This window comes from Melanotaenia boesemani, chromosome 14 (assembly GCF_017639745.1).
Source record: "Melanotaenia boesemani isolate fMelBoe1 chromosome 14, fMelBoe1.pri, whole genome shotgun sequence".
Classification (NCBI taxonomy): Eukaryota; Metazoa; Chordata; class Actinopteri; order Atheriniformes; family Melanotaeniidae; genus Melanotaenia; species Melanotaenia boesemani.
In genome coordinates this window covers 9115886-9134855 of record NC_055695.1, presented here as the reverse complement: position 1 = coordinate 9134855, position 18970 = coordinate 9115886, and the positions used below count along the sequence as shown (strand labels likewise).

Below are 18970 nucleotides of genomic sequence, written 5' to 3'. Positions count from 1 at the left end.
ATCCAGCTGGAATCCTGGGTAGGGCCTTAATCTTTTCCATCCTGTAGGTCCCAGGACAAAGTTGTTTCTCTTATTAATATGCAACTCCTGCTATTTTTCATGGACTAAACAGAACAGTATTTTCAGTCACATACTGTCATTTAATCATGAATGTATTTTGAATTACAACAGAGGTTTTTTAAATAGTTTTAATTATGTCAGTGTTTACTAATTGTCATAAGGCTATTTATTATTTAGAAAAGAGGTGAATGACCTAACAATGACTGACACATCAAAACAATGTGTGTGTACGTCTGTAGACTTCTCTTTCAAACTTTCTTTCTTCTGCTGTCATATTTTTAAACCAGTCTCTCTTTTAAGGTGTAAACTAAAGTATTCCCTGTGGATGCAAATAGCTGAGGTTTGTCAGACAGACATGGAGATAAAAAGATGCTAAAACTAAAACCCGTTACTTCAGCAGCTAATAATCATTTTCATTGCCCATATATCTTTTTTTTCTATAGACATTTCTAAATAATTATCAGCTAATTTATTAATATACATGACCTTAACAAACACTGCCACAAATAGTCACAACTTTCTCCATGCAGGTCACCAGTGTATTTGTCAGATTTCCTCAGTATTTATTTTTGTAGTGTTAGAAATGAAAAGCATCTGGCTGAACTTTGCCAGCAAGATATTAGAAAAGTGTACAGATGTGCTGGCACCACATCTGCAGAACATCTAATGTCCAATTTGTTGGATAAAAGCTGGACAAAAGAAGGAGAGGAAGGGTATTTAGATGAGTGGCTACTCTCTTTCTACCTATAACAAATACACTGTCATCATTCTTGCCTGACAGTTACTTCTAGATTAAAGAAGTAAATCAGCATCGTACTTTCCTTTGTTTGGAAGATGGAGTGTTTTACTACCATCAGAGAAAAAAGGCATACCAGTTTGTCCAAGCCATATAGCTTTCTCCTCACCCCTTTTTTACATTCTTTTTCCTTGCCAGTACTTAAATCGGATCAGCTGAACTCTATAAGCTGCTTAAAGCAGCGAAAGAATTCACTGGCACCTTGGCTTGATGAACGCAACGGGTAGTTGGGTGGCTTTGCCTCTCGAGAGATTATGGAAAGAATTTGAAGTGTTTTTCTCCAGCATGTCATGACAACTCTAAGAAAGTATGGAGACAAATATATATTCATTTGCTGCTCATCGGTTGACCAATTATTCCGGGTTTTACCAAATTCCTCCAAAAGAAAAGCTAAACTTGTGTGTGAGGTTGACAGAATATTTGGAGAACAGCTTCAAAATCCCTGAGAAATACTAAAAGCGAAGGATGAAGACTCAAAGCCTACAAAAACACTTTCAATGTAACCATCACGAGAGGGAAATTTAATGTATTATATGACGTGTTCTTTTGTTTTTAGACACATGACTTGTATGATATTCATGACATAGCAGACTAAGCATCAAAGTCCTTTTGTCCTTTCACTCTACCAAAGAATAATTGTTTGCTTGAGGAATTCAGAAAGTGCAAGGACTTTTTAGATTTCGCAGAGCTAAGACGTGGTAGCTTTTTTTTTTTTTTTTTTTTTTTTTTAAGCATAGCTCAGTGCTTCTGCCATCTCACAATTTAGGGTTGTTTTCTTGTATGATTTGCATATGACTTGTGCATATGGTCAAGAAAGTTTAGTTTCATTTTCCTTTATCTAATACCATCATGCAGACTGGTTTAATCTTTCTAAACCAGTTCAACTTTTTAAATTTTGTTTAAAACTATATGGACACATACCATAGATTATAATAACAATGAAACTTCTAGTGCAGACTTAGAAGATCAGTGTATAAGATTTTGTTTCATCTGGAGGCAAAGTTGCAGAATGCAACCAGACAATAAGAATAAACTAAAGGGTCCACTTATAACACAGTTCAAGAGCCAATGTTTGGTTTGGTTCTGGGCTGAACATGGTGGTACAACACAGCAGACCTGTATCTGTAAATATAAATCCCTCTCTCCAAGGTAACAAAAACACTGTTATCCTTATTATGTGATACTGTACTTAAAATTTAGTTAGAACATTGCATTTTTTTAAAGTAGATCTCTATAAAAGCTGCAGACTGTAACGTTAAAGACTGAGACACCTCCTAAACGGCTACTTCTGCATTTCTAGCCAGTATAAGTTATTCTGATGTTGACTCTTATCTCACCTCTTGTTCTGTCCCTTTCTGTCTTTATTTTCCTGGCTTCTTCCATTAATATTCTTTTGTCAGCCATGGTGCACATTCAAAATGGCCAGTGTGTTTATATCAAGTTGCTAGCATGTGACGATGGGCCGTACAGCAAAACGCTGCTTTAAAGTGATGATCCAGGACGAGATCAAAAAATTGTGAAGGGTGGTTTTTCAGCCTCGGGATGCTGCTGGGCAATGACGGCTCCATGAATGTACATAATAAATGTCATTGTGCCATCTTAACGAATCAGTAGCATGGACTTTTAAAGTTGATTTGAAAAACAAGGTTGCTTTGTGAAACTGGCTTGTCTAAATTGTCAGCTACTTGCTTTTGGGTAAATTAAGTTTGTTTTTCTAAAACAGCCATTTGACACCAGTTTGGCTATCACACCAGGGGGAGTGATAGCCTAGTGGCTTGGGTCTGGAGAACCCGGAACGTGCCAACAGAAAACCACTGTGGGCCCTTGAGCACTTTATTTCAGATGTTGTCTAGGACAGCTTTATATTTCACTTCACTTCCTAGATTCTACCGTTGGACCAATGTGCAACTGTGAAGTCACTGTGGTTGGCCTGACTACTTCCTTCTTATCAGCCACATGCACACACTCAGATACACACTTTCGCAAAGCGTAGCTGTATAAACAAGGCTGTTTCTTTACTTTTAACAGCAGCAGGAAGCAAAAAAAGAAAACCACAAGTTGGAACCTAAAATCCGTAAGAGAGCTCAGCTAAGGGCTGGAGGGAGGGGCACAAATAAAATCGAGCAGAGAGGGGGAAGTACTCACTCACAAGAGAGGAAGAAAAAAAATTCATTCTCCTTTGTCACACACTTCTAGCGTTACAGCGAGGGAGAGGGAGAAACAAACAGGTGCGTTGTGCTGCCCTCTCTTCCCCCACTTTGCCTTTCCTCCTCCTCCTCCTCCTCAGTGGGCGGGGCTCAGCTGCTGTGGGACTCTTGAGAGCAGCCAGTAGTCTCCTCCACTCTGAGAGAGAAACAAAACCTGTCAGCTGCACTCCTCTTCCTGCCTACTCCACCGCTCTCCCTCCTTCTCCTTCATCCTCCCCTCCTCCTTGCTGCTTGGAGCAAGCAGGAGTCAAGATGATGCAGGAGGTGTCCATCATGGTGGCATACGATGCGCATGTAATCGGTCGCCCTGGTGAGGAGGACACATTGGCCTGTTTGGTCGCTCATTCCAGACCACTCCGAGCTCCCAGACCGGTGGTAGGTCTGTTATATCTTCATTTTTTTTTTTTTTTTACTGTCTTTTCTTTCTTCCCTCCATTCTCTCTTTCCTAGTTTCTTCTTTTAACCTTTTTTTCTGTTTTCTCCTATTTTTTTTTCCCATGTGATGCTGCTATGTGTCGTCTGTTTTTCTTGCATTTTCTTTTTTCATTCTGCCAACCCTTGTAGATTTGTTCAGAAACAGCAGTGGAAAATGCGTTTGTACAGAAACTAGATGTTTCTTTCCATTTGGTGAATGGTGTACACTCATGTATGAATGTGTGGGTGTGCATTGTGTTACCTCTAAGACTGTTTCTGACGTTTGAGGTTACGAATCTTTGTCAGCCAGTACATACAGATCTCATTTGTGGCTGTCAGTTTGTTTCAATTACTGATATAAATTTGGAGTCAATGGAGACTTTGTGTTTGTCTAAGTGTGTGTGTGTATTTCTCTCACGTGGTTAATTTAATTCTGTGGTCCAGTTTTCCTCAAATGTCCTGTTGGTGTTGTCCTTATTTCAGTATTCAAACTCTGGGATTACCCAGTTAAGTAGTAGTGGATTACCCTTCTCCCCTATGCACATACTCACACACACGCAAAACAGTTTTTTTCTATTGAAATGATACCTAGTTTATGATTTCTGCTTGGAGGTTTGGGACCAATTCCATTTTCTGCTGCAGGGATTCAGGTCAGGAATCTAAAAGTGGGCCTGGTACCATTTCCTGCAGCACTGTGCATCTTTAACTCCTGAAACAGATCTGACCTCTTTATTTTCACACTGGTCCCGTATATTCACACTAAAAGTTCTGAGAAGTGAGCGTGGAGTTTAATGATTCATTTTTGAGCTTTAAGTTTGAACACGTGCTTATGTGTGAAGTGATCATGTGGGCTATTGAAGTGGCCTCAGGGAAGACATTATGTTCTTACTAACCCTGGACTTTCAGAAATATTCTGAAAATTAACCATCAGATGTTTCTTTTTACAGTGAAAGCAACTTTTAATGACAAATTGTAGAATCTTACTCTCTTGTAAATTTAATGATAGCTTATAAGTCACCAGAAAAATGTAGTTGTTTCACAAATTCAAGGAAAAACCGGAACCCTTGACTCCTTGAAATCTCTAAGTTTTGTTAGCATTTTGCTAGTATGGTTTGGATCTACTTATTTAAAGAGGCAGGTCGCTGTAGATAAGAAAAAAGTAGATCTAGATAACCACCTTTATCCTACAAAGAAATACTTTTAACTTAATGGGAGCATCAAAGGTGTCAATTATGTATTCCAGCCTCTTTAAGAACCAGATCCCAACCTAACTGAATAACCATAGGAGATCTGGGACTGAGAGACAGTATTCTTAGTACTAATATCAACACCAAATTAGGGTATCTACTGGAAGAATGGTGTTTCCACCCTGCAGGACAGTACCACAGGCTTGAGCACAGACGCAGCTATGCCACCCTTTGACCCTGACGCCTGTCTGTATATTTAATTTTACAGCATCATCAAACTATGGGAAGACAGGGAAAAGTCATAAAGTTGCAGATTTATTATTATGGCCACAGCAAGACTGTATGTTTGAGTAAAGGCCCTGCCTCTTACAGGTAAGCCAGCCCAGTTTTAGGTTGCATTTCATTACACAGGCATGCTGCAATGTTTGTGTATTTTAAGGGTGTTGGAGAGCAGCAGTTTGTATAATCAGCAACCACAACTCAGCTTGTCTATGCCAACAAAAAATGTGTTTATTTAGTTTTACTAATGTGGTTTGGTTTTTAACAAAAGTATAATAATTTTAGACTTAACTACAAACATTGTTAAAATATCAATGCCAATGCAAATTTGACCAGAAAATGTAATTATTAAAGGAATAGACTCATGCAAAGGACCATGAGAAGGCAAAATGGTAATGCTGAGAAGTTTCTTGACAGAAAAATGCATGCGGTAACTTTAAAGCTATGTGTTTTAGGGAGCACAATAGCAGCTTTAGTGGTGCACAGACCTTGTTTTAAATCTATTGCATTCATTAATTTCGAAATACACATTGGAACCAGTATATGTAGTTGGTAAAGTTTGTAGAGGAATATTTAAGTGCATTAAATGAGTAGGTAGTAGCAGGTGGTGAAGCCATAGTTTCATGATACTTTTCAGCTGTGCACAAGTGGACGAAGAGGGAAGTTGGTCCTTTTGTAAATTTTGTTTTGTCATGTTGTAGATCACAAAGGGAACCAAGCCCTAATCTTGTTAAGGATGATGTGTTTTAGGTCTTAACATGTCAGACGCTGGGCAGGGATAGTGGTTTTACAACCATTTTTGTGCTCAGATTTTAAATTTGACAGAAAAAATACACTGAAGCTAAAACAGCTGTTAGATACTACATACTGACATTTGTTGCTGCAGCTTGAAATCATTTTCTTTCACAAATGTCAACTTTATGGATATTATTTATAAAGCATGAAGATGAACATCAGCAGTCTATTAATAACTCAGTAATGAATATAACTAATTTGATTTATAGGTTAGTTGTGTCCAAACCACAACACAAAACTATAAGTTTGTATTTTAAATCAACTAATTCTAATCTTAAATAGCAGTGATGCTTTTAGGGTAACACTGTGTTCAGTTTGCATTGTTGTTACAATAGAACGATTATTAACCAGCCTGCCCAGACCAAGCTGCTTTTCCTTCTCACAGAATACAACAGAAAGTGTCTTAGTTCTGTAATCTGCTGAGGATTTGTGTGTCAAAGACCACACTGTGACATCCAGTCACCTGAGTGGTTCCTGAGTCATTGAAGCTGAGGGTCAACTCACAGGTCAGTGAGGAGGGCAGGTAATTATTGCCCTGCTTGACTCTTTGACTAAATATTCAGGTGTGTTTCCTTCGTCTTATTTTTATTACACAGAAGGGAACTGCAGTTTAATGCTATGTTTTCTGAATCTTCTATTTATTTTTTTGACGAATTTTGTAAAAAGCAAAAACGTGAAGCTCCTTTCAGTTTGGCTGTTCTGTCAGTGATCGTTTGACACAGTGGAGAAAAGGAGAAAATACTTTGTAAAGAATGTCACAGTAGATAATAAAAAAATATAATAGTGTTGTTTTTTAAGTGAGGTGAAAGTGAGCTTTTCTTTATAGTTGTTGTGTGAGATGTGAAATCAGATTGAACTTCGGAGAACAATCTGACATTATACTGAAATAAGGACAAATAATTATTTGTTCTGTTGTAATTAATGTTTTGCTGATTGTTCCAAAATAGCAGTGAATTAACCGAAAGAAGTAACTCTGAATCTTTTTGAAAATAGGAGTAGAGCACAGGCTTTAAAGTTTTCTTTGTGCACCATTTCATGACTTATAAAATGGTACAGAAATAACCCAGTCCTCCATCAAAACCAGTCCCAGCGTGGTGGTAATTATAAAGATTCTTTTTTTGTCCATGCTCCACCTCTTCAACAAGTTTAATATAAAATTCTCCTGATAGTTTTCATGTTATGCTGCTGAAAACGGACTCTAAGCACACCTCAGCCTTGACTCTGCCATGTAGGATGAAAAATAAACTGAACTGCAGCCAAGTTTTCAAAGCCATCAGATATACATACACATACCAGTCTCAGAGGAGGGGTCATGTGACTCAGATAGACCTGGAATTCCCAATCCTAATTGTTGGCGCTATGGCAACACTCTTTCCACACAACGGAGGTAAGATTACCACCTACCTGCAGCAGACACAAACACGGATGCAGTGAAATACAACAGTTTCAGCCGTTTGGGTTAAAAACTCACTTTACATTTTAGAAGTTTCAACTCCTTTTTATCGATCTGTGAGTTAAAGTGACTTTACATACTTTAAAGTGACTTGCAGAAATAATTATACTAAATGCTCATGTTTTTAATTTATTTCACTGTGTGCATGCATTTAATTATATTTGGGCCTCAATGAACGGCGTTAGCAGAAAACTGTAAATGACACAACCACGTAATTATAGCAAATATAACACACACATGTACACTATTAAACCAATAGTGTGGAAGATGCAGGGACACTAATTTCATACAAGCTGCTTATGTCTTCTTTATGCCTGCATCTGCCAGACTCAGTAAAGCCCTTAGCTTTCATTTTTACTGATTATCAGTGGCTATTTCTAAGCATGTTTCACCATGATGTGTTTTCAGATGAATTGTTTATTTTGTGTCTGTCGGCAGTGTATCATGCAGACACAGAAATAATAATAATAAGTTATTATACACAGCAGCATCAAACCAGATGTTCATTTCATTATTAATATTCAGTTAAAGAGACAGAACCAAAGGTTAGAGTCAAAATAGGATGGGGGTTGTGGGTGGTGGTGGTGGGGAAACATTGTGTGCTTGCATGAGTGCATTTGAGAGAAATTATGATCAGGTGTGTGTTTATATGTTTCTGTGGGTGAAAACTTATTTTTAATGTGCCAAAAGAAAAAAATCTTTTTTTTTCTTTGTCTACATGTAAAGCACTTGGTGATATTTTTGTATGAAAGTGCTATAAATAAAATATTCATAGATTTTAATAGTGAGAAGGGCCCATACCTTTACCACGAGCAGAGCAGAGTTCATCCTGTACGTCATCTCAGCTTCTGTTAACTTTCATCTCTGGAAGAAGTGAAGAACATTAACATATTGATCATGTCGCTGTGAACTGAAAGTTTCCAATGTGCAAGACTAAATATGAGAAGGATGATGACTCACTGATTTACGGTGCAGTGTGGATCTATTGCGAATGGTTGCAGCTGTGGTAATTATTTTTGTGGAAAATTAGGTTTCTGTGGTGAGCAATTAATCTGGGACGACTTTCCATGTAGGTGATGTCAAAAGCCCCTGCTTACTCAAAGCTGCTGCTAAACTCTGACCCTTCAAACAAGCATTGAGTCTTAAAATGAAAGTATCAATGCTAAGAAAAATAGCTGGTAAGATGGTTTTTACTGAGGAAAAAAAAGCTGACCCAGGAATTACCCATGTCAACAAGATCTGCTGAGAAAGGCTGAATAAACACGGATTTACCCCAAGAACTCAGCATCTTTGTTGTTTCCAGGTTCCGACCAAAAAGCTGAAGAAGTTTGAGAAGGAATATCAGACACTGAGAGAGAGTCAGCTGCAACAAGAAGACCCCATCGACCGATACCAGGTACAACACACACACACACACACACACACATCATCTGTTTTGTTACAGATTTACAAGGCATGTATTTTATGTTCTTTTGTTTTCTTTTTTTTAAGGATCAAAAATAGTTTATTCATTAGTTCATCCATAGTCCATAGTTGATCCAAAATATAAATAAATAAAATAAATTAATGGACTTAATTAGCTAATTCCACGTTGCCAGAAGTAGAATGTTTTGCTTCCTTGATCTTCAAGCTACAAAAAAAATCTGAACGAGTGAAGAACCTCCCAATACAGAGAGCAGACATCAGCCCTTCACAACAGGAATGGCATTTAGCTTCCAGCTGTCTTGCTTGCATGCAAGTAAAATGGATCCATTTTTAGAAACATATTAAATAAAAAACAAAAAAAAAACATGTACTCTTGCTTCGCAGGGTGCAGCACGCTCAGTGCAAATCAGCTTGTGCATCCAGGTTTATGTTCATATCACTTATTTTACAATCTTGTATGAATAAATATCTGCAGCTACTGCAAGCTGCTTTAATGTGGGACTTAATGCAGAATAAACACTCCCATTGTGCTGTAAAGTCAGATGTAAGCAGCTGCTAGCAGCTTTTTTGACCACTTGGCTTATGCAAGTAAAATTTTATCTCCTCTTCTAGAGCTGAAGCTGAATACCTTCATAGATATTGTTCAGTCTTAGAAAAGATAAGGAAGCACTTGGCTCTTTTGGTTTGTGATAAGATGTCCTTTTGTTGCACCAAAGACAAAACATTAAAGCTACTTTTAAATAGCTTTTATTTAGTTAAAAATAACTTTGTTTCTAAGATTAGAAAACTCTCATGGGCATATCTTTGTTTGGTTAAACTCTACATGAGTTGAAGTGGGACTTATTATAACGCAACACTTTGATCATTGTTGACGCTGCTAAAAAGAAAAATAATAATAATAAAGTTTTTAGGCAAATCTGCCTGACGCTTGTTAGTCAGGTTCAGCTGCAGTGACTTTTTTGTCATCATGAGATTTGAAAGAAAAGAAAAAAGAGTAGAGGTGGGGCAGATATTTTAAGACACTGAACAGATGATAGCGCCACTCCATATCATCTACTCCAATTTTACAATTTTCCTCTGTCCTCCTCAGTCTGTTAATACCACTTTTTCTCAAAGGATCTGTGTCTGGTACCTTTTTATTGAATTGACAGGAACAATGGACACAGAACATTTGGCTCTCTCCTTCTTATCAAGAAGTTTAAAAGTAAATAAGTTTATGAACAAATATTACTTCTAACAGAACAATAGTTATCAGTAAAGGTCTTTTTCTTCTTTTCTCTAATTTCTTTTAATATATCAGCTAAAAGTGATCACTCACGAATAGATCAAAGTGGCCTTAATACGTTACTTTACATTTTTTATCCAAATTTAAGCCAAATCCTAAATCTATTTTTCAAACATCTTTCAAGAATAGCAAATTTAAAATCCACGGTTGGAAAATTGTGTCTCAGTTCAATAAGCAGATGTTTACAACGGAACAACAGTCCAAAGAAATTTACAGCTGGAAAGAAAATGGAAATAAGAGATGGTAAAATATAATAAAATAGATAGAAATAAATTAAATAAATGAACAACAAAATAATAATATCAGTGCACATAAGTAGAGAATTATCTATTTGGGTGTCATTCTTTAATGGAAAGCCAAGAAGAAGAGACAAGTCTTCAGCAGCTAATCTGAGTGGTGCAGACATGAGAGGTAAACTGTTCCATAGATTCATACAAACCACCGCAAAGTCTTAATCACCTTCATATTTTAATTTGGATTTTAGAACGTCTAAGTACATCTGGCTGGTTGACTGCAGTCTCCATCAGGGGTGGGAATATTAGATTTTTTCTAAATAGTCTAACTTGCTGAAAGTGCCATGAGAGCTTTTAATAACTCAAATAAAAACTGGAACGTGCCTTTGTTGAGTAAAGTGCATCAATGATAATTACTCTGTAAATATCAAAGCATATTAAAAGCTTTATATTTTACAAAATAAGATAAAAAATGAAAAAGGGAACATGTTTTATTTTTTTACATGAATACAACTTAAAATAAAATAAGAACAAAGAGTACTTCTGAAAGACTAGGTCTTAGGTTTTAGATGTTAAAATTAAAATGAGTCCTGATTAATTGTTATAAGTATTCTGTATTTATTGATTTCATTAATAGAAATAGCAGTAAACAGAAAAAGCTGTATTTTTAATTAGTTTTCTTATGTTTATTCAGACATTTTAGAACACAAATTAACATAATAATTAGTCCTGGCTGATTGCAGGTGTTTTCTAGCCAGCTCCCTTATAAATTCCCTAAAATAACTGAGATTAAGTTGAAACTGTGTGAATGTACCAGTTAATCTCCTTGTGCTTTTACTAAAATGTCTTCTGCTGTGTAGAACACGACCGAACAAGTGCAGAAAAAATCCAAGCATATTCTACAGAAAGTCTTTGGTGTTTGTACATTAACCTGTGGCTCCAGCTGTGTGGTGGTCACGTTGTTGAATGATTGTGAGGTTACCAGAGTGACTCCCTAATGGTATCTTGCGATGGATAATCATCTTACTTTATGAAGTGCTTAAAACATTCCTGTGATGTAGTTTTCCTGAATTCTCAAATAAAAATGATGGATCCAATCCAAACATCCAACCAGCCATTTAAAACTTTCATATAAAGAAAAACAACATTATTACTTCTGGCCAGTTTCTTCCCTAAAAGCAGAAGGGACATATTGGAAAGTAAACTATCACATCTTGAGGGAAGGAAGGAAGGAAGACTTGCTGTAGATAAGATGTTGGACTTGACCCAGCTCTTGCAACAGTGGAAATTGTTACAGAGAAAGAGGAGAAAAAAACATCAATATTATTTCTTCTAAATTGACAAATCAAACACTTTTCTAACTTTTTTTTATTCTTTTTTTAAGAATAACTTTTTTCTTAGTTATTTTATTTTTCAAGGTTTCTTACTCCAGCTTTAGGTATATTCACTTTGTGTTGTTTGTTGTAGAGGACTTGTGTGTGAGTGTATGTATTTTGTGGATAGTTCTCCTGGTAAGACATTCTTTTTCATGCATACTTTCTATGTCTAAGGTGATTTTTTAAAGCGGGTAAATCATTAATAAATATTAAGGAGTTAAATGGGAGAGAGAAAGTAAGGCTGGGAAGTGTCAAGACTAAAGTGAAACTGTCAGGATCATGTGGTGAAGTTTAGTCAGTGGTGCAGGACGCTCGATGTAAGGACGTTGTGAGACTGTGGACAGGCACTCGGTAAGCTTTTATACAGACTTTTACTGAATGATTTTTACTGTCCTTACATGATAACTCTTAACCTTTTATTAGCATTCTTATTTATTTCAGAACTGTAGCTACGTTCACCAAAGTAGCTCATTTTTTAGATAAACTGCGATATGATTCCTGGAAGGCTGAAACAAGACAGATTGTAGATCTTTAGAGTTTTGCTCTCAGGAGGAGATTCATTATTCTGAATGGTTGTATGCAAACTTCAAAATCAACAAGAGAAGGCTTTAACTGGTCAAACTGAGCACTACCGTCACAAGTTTTCCTTTTTTTACTTTTTAAATCCCTTTCTGACAGCGCTGAATTAAGTCTCCTATAAGATTTCACCATGTTTTCTCACAGCTGTTCATGTGCTTATACTTAACCATTTAAGAAGTGCTCTGTCACTTCAGATCCTTGTGCATGACACACCAGTCATGCACTCTTGTGAGTGTTTAATTCCACCCTGCTTAGAAAATGTCATCGGTGTAAAAGTGACTGGATATCAGAGTCAGATGACAGTTTACAACCACATCAACTGTGTCTTCTTGTGGACACATGGCTGTCATGTGAGACTGTTTGCTGACAGATTGGTAGTCATGGGACTCCTCTAATGGTCTGCAGCGTGGATAAGGTGTGTGGGGGTCTGCACTAGCTTTTCATGGCTGCCTAAATAAATAATAATTAAAATTAAAAACTAACTGCTGGCCTTCCCTGATCAGAAAAATTACAACACATGATTGATGATGATGATAATACAAACAAATCTGGATGCATATTATCGACACTAACAGATCTTTCAAATGTGTGTGTTGTGTTGTTTGTCCAGAGGGAGAACCGTCGTCTTCAGGAGGCCAGTATGAGACTGGAACAGGAGAATGATGACTTGGCACATGAACTGGTTACCAGTAAGATTGCCCTGCGGAATGATCTCGACCAGGTAATACCAAATGCAAGGAGTTTGGAGACTCAGCTATTTGATATACTTCCACTATCAGTCAAAAGTTTAATAACACCCCACATTTTTGAGTTTGTCATTGAAATTTAAGCAGTTCAAAGTCTCATTATACTCTGAAATAAAAATGTAGAACAAATAAATAATTAAAGTTTAAAAAGAAATCATGGAATCCATTCATAAACCAAAGTGATTTCCTAACTCACCAAAGTAGCCACCAGATATCAGCTCAACCCACTCGTGTCATTCTTACTAAAATGGAAATAAAAATGTTTCCGTGAGCTACCTATCACGTAACGCACATCCCGTAACTGAGAGCTTTTTGATGTTGATCTACTATACTTTTCCTGAAACCTAGACCAGTAGTGTACATGTGATGTATGTGCAGTACGTTTTCCTAGTAGCTGACATTTTTTTATTTATAGAGTAAAAACAAAACTGAATATACTTTAGAAAGTAAGATTGTTAAAAACTCCTTTCAGCAGTTATCTTAATTGATTTACTCAAAATTATTTTACCAAACACGCCTCCACAAGACTGCTGACCTGCAGCAGAGCCAAGCAGATCTCATTCTATATCTGTAGATGTAGTGGTATGATAAATAATTTCTTATTATAGCTCTACATTTGGTGTGAAATAAAGAGACTGTCTGTGTCTACACTCACTCAGGCTGAAGATAAGGCAGATGTTTTGAACAAAGAGCTGCTGACCACCAAGCAACGCCTGGTGGAGACGGAGGAGGAGAAGAGACGGCAGGAGGAGGAGACGGCTCAGGTTAATCTCGTCCTTTGTTTATACTCAAATTATTAACCTGCTTAAGATCACCTGTGTGTAGCAAGTAACACAAAGACTATGTTTTCACGAAACAACACTTCATCTATGTTTCTCCAGTTTTTCTTTAAGACTAATACATCCATATAACACAATCTGACTTAAAAAGTCAGAAATTTAGATAAAGAGTTAAAACAATTTAAGCATCATTAAATATCGATCAGTGGGTGGTGGTTAACATTGATTACCAGAGTAGCAGATATAGATTAAGATAACATTTATGAACTACACAGAAAGAGTTAGTGAAGCATAGTATTAAACCACTGTGAAGACCTTCCTTATTTGTATGACATTTCATTATTTGTCATTTTACTCTCTGTCCTGTAGCTGAAAGAAGTCTTCAGGAGGGAACTGGAAAAAGCAGAGCTGGAGATCAAGAAAACCACAGCTATCATTGCTGAATACAAACAGGTAACGGGGCGTTTAATGCGGTACATTTATAACTATAATTACTGTATATATATATATGTATATCTCCAAAGGGATTAATAAAGTATTTTCTATTATATTCTATTCTATATGTGTTTATATCGTTTCTATGATACTTGCTTAGTTTTCACTGCTTCTAAGTGATATTTTCCCTACATAAAGACTATTAGCAGTAGTAACAATAAAATACTGAAGCATATCAACAACTAGATACAAATAATGTATGAGGTATACGGTTTATTTTGGATATATGAAGTTTTGATTAAGAATCACAGGTTAGTGTACCTCTTACCATTCATTTTGAATGTGTTATTGGTTGTGTAACCCATCATCCTCTCTGTGTCTCAGATCTGCTCCCAGCTGAGCACCAGGCTGGAAAAACAGCAGGCGGCAACAAAAGAAGAGCTAGACATCGTCAGGGTGAGATTACATTGTTAATGCACAGCGAGTGGCACATGCAAGTTAGGAAACATTTAAAATGTTCTTTCAGTGACTTTAGGCAGCCAGACAAGCCCAGGTTTGCCCATTATCATACCCACAAAGAACTTAATTGTACAGATAATCCTAAAAAAGTGTTTAACTTTTGTCAAACATGCGATGTTGCTCGTTGTGGGTGTGGCAGAGCTTCTTTCTGGTTTCCTTCTTAATACGGTGTGTTGCAACCGCATATCACAAAGATGTAAGATGTTTCTGTGGGAATTGACTCAGGGACGGAGGAAAGAATTCATAAACTAAAGAAATCAGACATAAAAGATGAGAAGCGGGATGAATAACATTTATTCTATATATGTCTTTCTTTTATACATCTATATTTATATATATATATATATATATATATATATATAAAAAAAAAAAAACAAATATACATTATTATCTTTAACCACCAGATGATACAGAGCATGTTTATCTATCAACATTGGTAACAAATGTGTGTGTTTGTATCTCATACAGAACAAAGTCATGGGCTGTGATCACTGTAAGGACTTGTTCAGCACTCTGGGGTCCCTCCAGGCTTCCTCCCCCGGCAGTGAAAAGACATCAAATGAGCCCCTAGACGAGGAGAAAGATGGGCTGAAGGAGCAGCTAAGACAGATGGAGCTGGAGCTGGCACAAACCAAACTGCAGCTGGTGGAGGCCAAGTGTCGTATCCAGGTCAGTACCATCACAGGGGGGCTGCAAAATCATAGCCACTCTCAGGGTAGTAAATCTGTGAGAGTACAATTAAGAAAATAGATTTAATTGAAGCTGACATGAAGATCTAGGACATTATAAGAAAAAAAATGTTGATTTAATATATTTGTAATGATCTAGTATTTTAGGGGGTTTACTGAATGTTACAACATTGCTGTTGCTTAGCTAAGTCCTGTGTTAAACTGCTCAGGAAGACATGGAAATGAAGACAAGAGGGGGGCATAAACAACAGTATTTTAAAAGTAGCAGTGTTTTGACCATCAATATGTGCACCGTGTTAAACATCACAAGAAGTTAATTTGCACATGGAAGTTTAAGATGCTTTTTTTTTTTTTTTCTTGTTTTTTTTTCTTTTTATTGGTTGAAATGTTTCTACTCATTTCTTTTTGCTTTTGTTTAAGATAAAGCACCTTGTAACCTAGTTTTAAAAGCTGTCATATTAATAAAAATGGATGCTATCTAGAACTAAATGGCCATACTAGCATATTATTCCAATATTCCATATTATTGCAAAAGAAATTAGACAAAGATACTAAACTTTTGGCCCTTCCTACAAGACCCAAATTATTTATGAATTAGAATGCAGAGACCCATTGAAAAAGTCATTATTTGTGTGTCTGTTCAACTTGTGTGGACTAGTGTATGATTACAGACATGTTTTTTCACTATTTCTGTTGTTCTGCAGGAGCTCGAACATCAGCGGGGAGTCCTGATGACGGAAATCCAAGCTGCCAAGAACTCTTGGTTCAGCAAGACTCTGGGGTCTCTGAAGAGTTCTGCCTCCTCTTCCTCAAGCTCCACATCCCAGACCCCGTCCTCTCCAAAGGATGGGCCTGCTTAGCTGAGCCGCCCTTCCTTTCTCTTTCCCTGCAAGATGCACACTAGAGCTGAGCGAGACAAGCTTAAGCGGAGAAATGTAGTATTCCTTTTCCAGCAGGTGGCAGTGTGGAGCTTCCTGGCTTCTTGGACTGCAAATAGCTAAAAGATGAGGGAGGGTAGGAGGGATAAAGGAACAGCCACATGTTCTCTAAAATGTCTGTTCACCTTATCTGCTTGATGGGTAATGAGACAGGTAAAGGTAAAGCATTTCTTAGGTCTGATGTTAAAGTTCAGTGGTCTCCATGCTCAGTACACATATTGTTACCTGTCTTACAGGTCAATTAGCGCCACCTTGTGGGCACACATTGCTACTGCAGAGATGTAAGTCTGCATGACTTTTTCTTTTTTTTTTTTTTATTTTCTTAGGTAAAATGTTTGAGAACCAATTCGCAAACATATTTTATTTTGGGTAACCGCACCTGCATTCAAGCTCATAAATAGGAAATTATTTTATATGATGGTGATACAGCTCCATCACCGCAGTATTTATACATTTACTGTATATGACCTATATTAACGCTCTTCCATGCAGAAACGCCCCAGTGCTCTGAAAAAGGAATACTGCATACAAGCATAAATGAGAGCAACAAAAAAGTTGAATTTCTTTATAGTAATATAACAATGTTGTCATATAAATATGTATAACTAATTATTTGATTTTTTTTAATAATCTTGTACAGTTCTTTGAGAAGAAAGAAAACACAAAAGGAAAAGTTCTTAAATTTCTTTTCTACTGTTTGGAAGTTGAATGTCATCTCTTTAGATGTTGGTGTAAGCACAGTGTGTGATTGATGTGGTCGAGTCCAAATGCTGAAGAGCCAAAGTGACAACCTGCAGAGATTTTTTGTTCGGCGTTGCCATTGTTAAGAAGTGTACAGTCTTAATGTCTGTTTATTTTTATTTTTATTTTTTTTTATCTTTATTCCAGCTGAGCACTGCAACTGTTAGTTTTTTTGTTTTTTCTTCACTCATTAGGATCATGTAGTGTTTGTAAAAAGTTGATGTAATCCTAAAAGAAACTGGCTCTTCCCTCTGTTCCTTCTGACCATTTAAACTTTCTATGATTTAGTATAAACCAAAGATATAATCCATGAATAATATAAATAGTTCTACAGTCATAGTAGCAAGAAAACACTTTTTAAATTAAATTTAAACAAAAAGCAGTACATATTTACCCTGGTTGCATATTTTCAAGATTGAAAAACAATTTTTGTGCCCCTGGTGATTTGGATTCAAATGGCAAATATTAGTTTTTGGTTTTTTTTTTAGAGACATCAAAGCTTGTGTTGTTTGACGATCAATTTTTATCTTTCGTTCTTTTGAAGACTGATCAATCGTCCACAGACCCAGATAACAGCCACAGAGATGAGACAAAACATATTGTGTCAGACTGTATTATGTAACACTATGTAGATGACAACCAACTAACAAATATCTGTCACAAAGGTACAATATCTTTAGATAAACATTATCCATTAACATTAGCAAGCAAGATAAGGTTGCAGCACAGCTTAATCATTGCCAAAAGATTCTGAGGCCATCTGCACGACTGTGCCATCACCTCGGTTGCTACGTGTTGTGATACTTCGTTTTTTTCTTTTGAACTCTTTATCCAAAAATATGCATATTGGCCCAGGAGTCCTCGCTATGTCCAGTGGGAATCATCTCAGTGTATACTTGATGTCGGAAAAGCTCCAAAAACATTTAAAAAAAAACACTTAAAAGAAAATCTCAGAACTTCTAACATTTCTTCTTCATCAGGTTGCGGTTTGTTAAACCTGAAGGATGCAGTGAATTTTTTGCCAAAAGGTTTGCTTTAAATGAGTGAAAATGCACGTTAACACCATGTTTAAAAGCTTCAGTGTAGGTACCAGCTGTCCCGTTATATTCTCCACTCTGGTTGACACTACAATCAGCCTTTGGACTCAGACCGATCTTATATGTACTTAATGTGCGTGTGTGTGTGTCTGAATGTATGTTTATACAGGTGTGTTCTGCACTGTAATTCTAGTAGTTGGAGTTGAAATGTTTTTTTCTTCACATGACTGCCTTTTCTTTTGATGACTGAAGCGGCTGGCTGAAGACAGAAAAGCCATCTGACTGTTTAAATTGTCTGAGAGCATCAGCTGTGCCATAAAAGCCTCCCCTCTGCTCCTCTCCATGGTCTTCCTATGTGCTCCCAACCATCTGTACCAACCTCACAGCAACTGTAGTTTCATCTTTTAGAAAAGTTTATTGGATATCTTTTTCAGCTCAATTGGAAAAAGGGAGAAAACAGAATATCACTGAATTCCAGGTGTGCTTTGCATTTTTGGGACATTCCTTCTTCACTGTTGTGCATCGTTGTTTGCTGGTCCGTGAAAGTTGTACAACCAGTTCAATGTTAACTGTGGAGAGAGCAAACTCCCAGTCTGTTATGTGCACTAACAAGACATTGATATTTTAAACACTATTTTTAGACTTTTGTTTCTAAGTAATTTTTTTTAATGGATCACTGTCGCTGAGAAGACGGCTGCCAATTTATAATCCATTCTAACTCCGTTCATTTCAGTGATGCAAAAGCAGACGTTGAGTCAGATTACAGATGTGTGTTGTGTAGTTTACACTTTGTTGTAACACCATAGTCCTGTTAAACAGGGAGGGTCTGCTCCTCAGTTGGACTGACAACACCATTTCCCTGTACAGCTACTGTCCCAGCTGCATTAATAAACTTCAGTTCTTCTGTTTTCATGCTCTTTGAGATTTGATTCAATGACACAACACTGTTTAAAACTACTTCAACTATGGGGATTTAATTCTTAGACAGTAAATCAAA

The 18970-nt window shown here is 36.8% G+C and overlaps 1 protein-coding gene across 2 annotated transcripts in view; it reads left to right on the top strand.

Annotated features, from left to right (window-relative positions):
- rabgap1l (RAB GTPase activating protein 1-like) overlaps positions 1-18881 on the top strand; it is a 106791-nt gene extending 87910 nt beyond the window's left edge. The window contains exons 1-8 of one of the 2 annotated variants that reach the window (XM_042006746.1): positions 3216-3438; positions 8495-8587; positions 12700-12810; positions 13495-13599; positions 13984-14067; positions 14434-14505; positions 15037-15237; positions 15962-18881. In XM_042006746.1, the coding sequence (XP_041862680.1) occupies positions 3316-3438; positions 8495-8587; positions 12700-12810; positions 13495-13599; positions 13984-14067; positions 14434-14505; positions 15037-15237; positions 15962-16117 (945 nt within the window). In that variant the 5' untranslated portion in view covers positions 3216-3315 and the 3' untranslated portion in view covers positions 16118-18881. Of the gene's footprint in view, positions 1-3215; positions 3439-8494; positions 8588-12699; positions 12811-13494; positions 13600-13983; positions 14068-14433; positions 14506-15036; positions 15238-15961 lie in introns of those variants that run through there. The other variant, XM_042006745.1, reaches the window with a different exon arrangement.
- Positions 18882-18970: the final 89 nt, after the last annotated feature.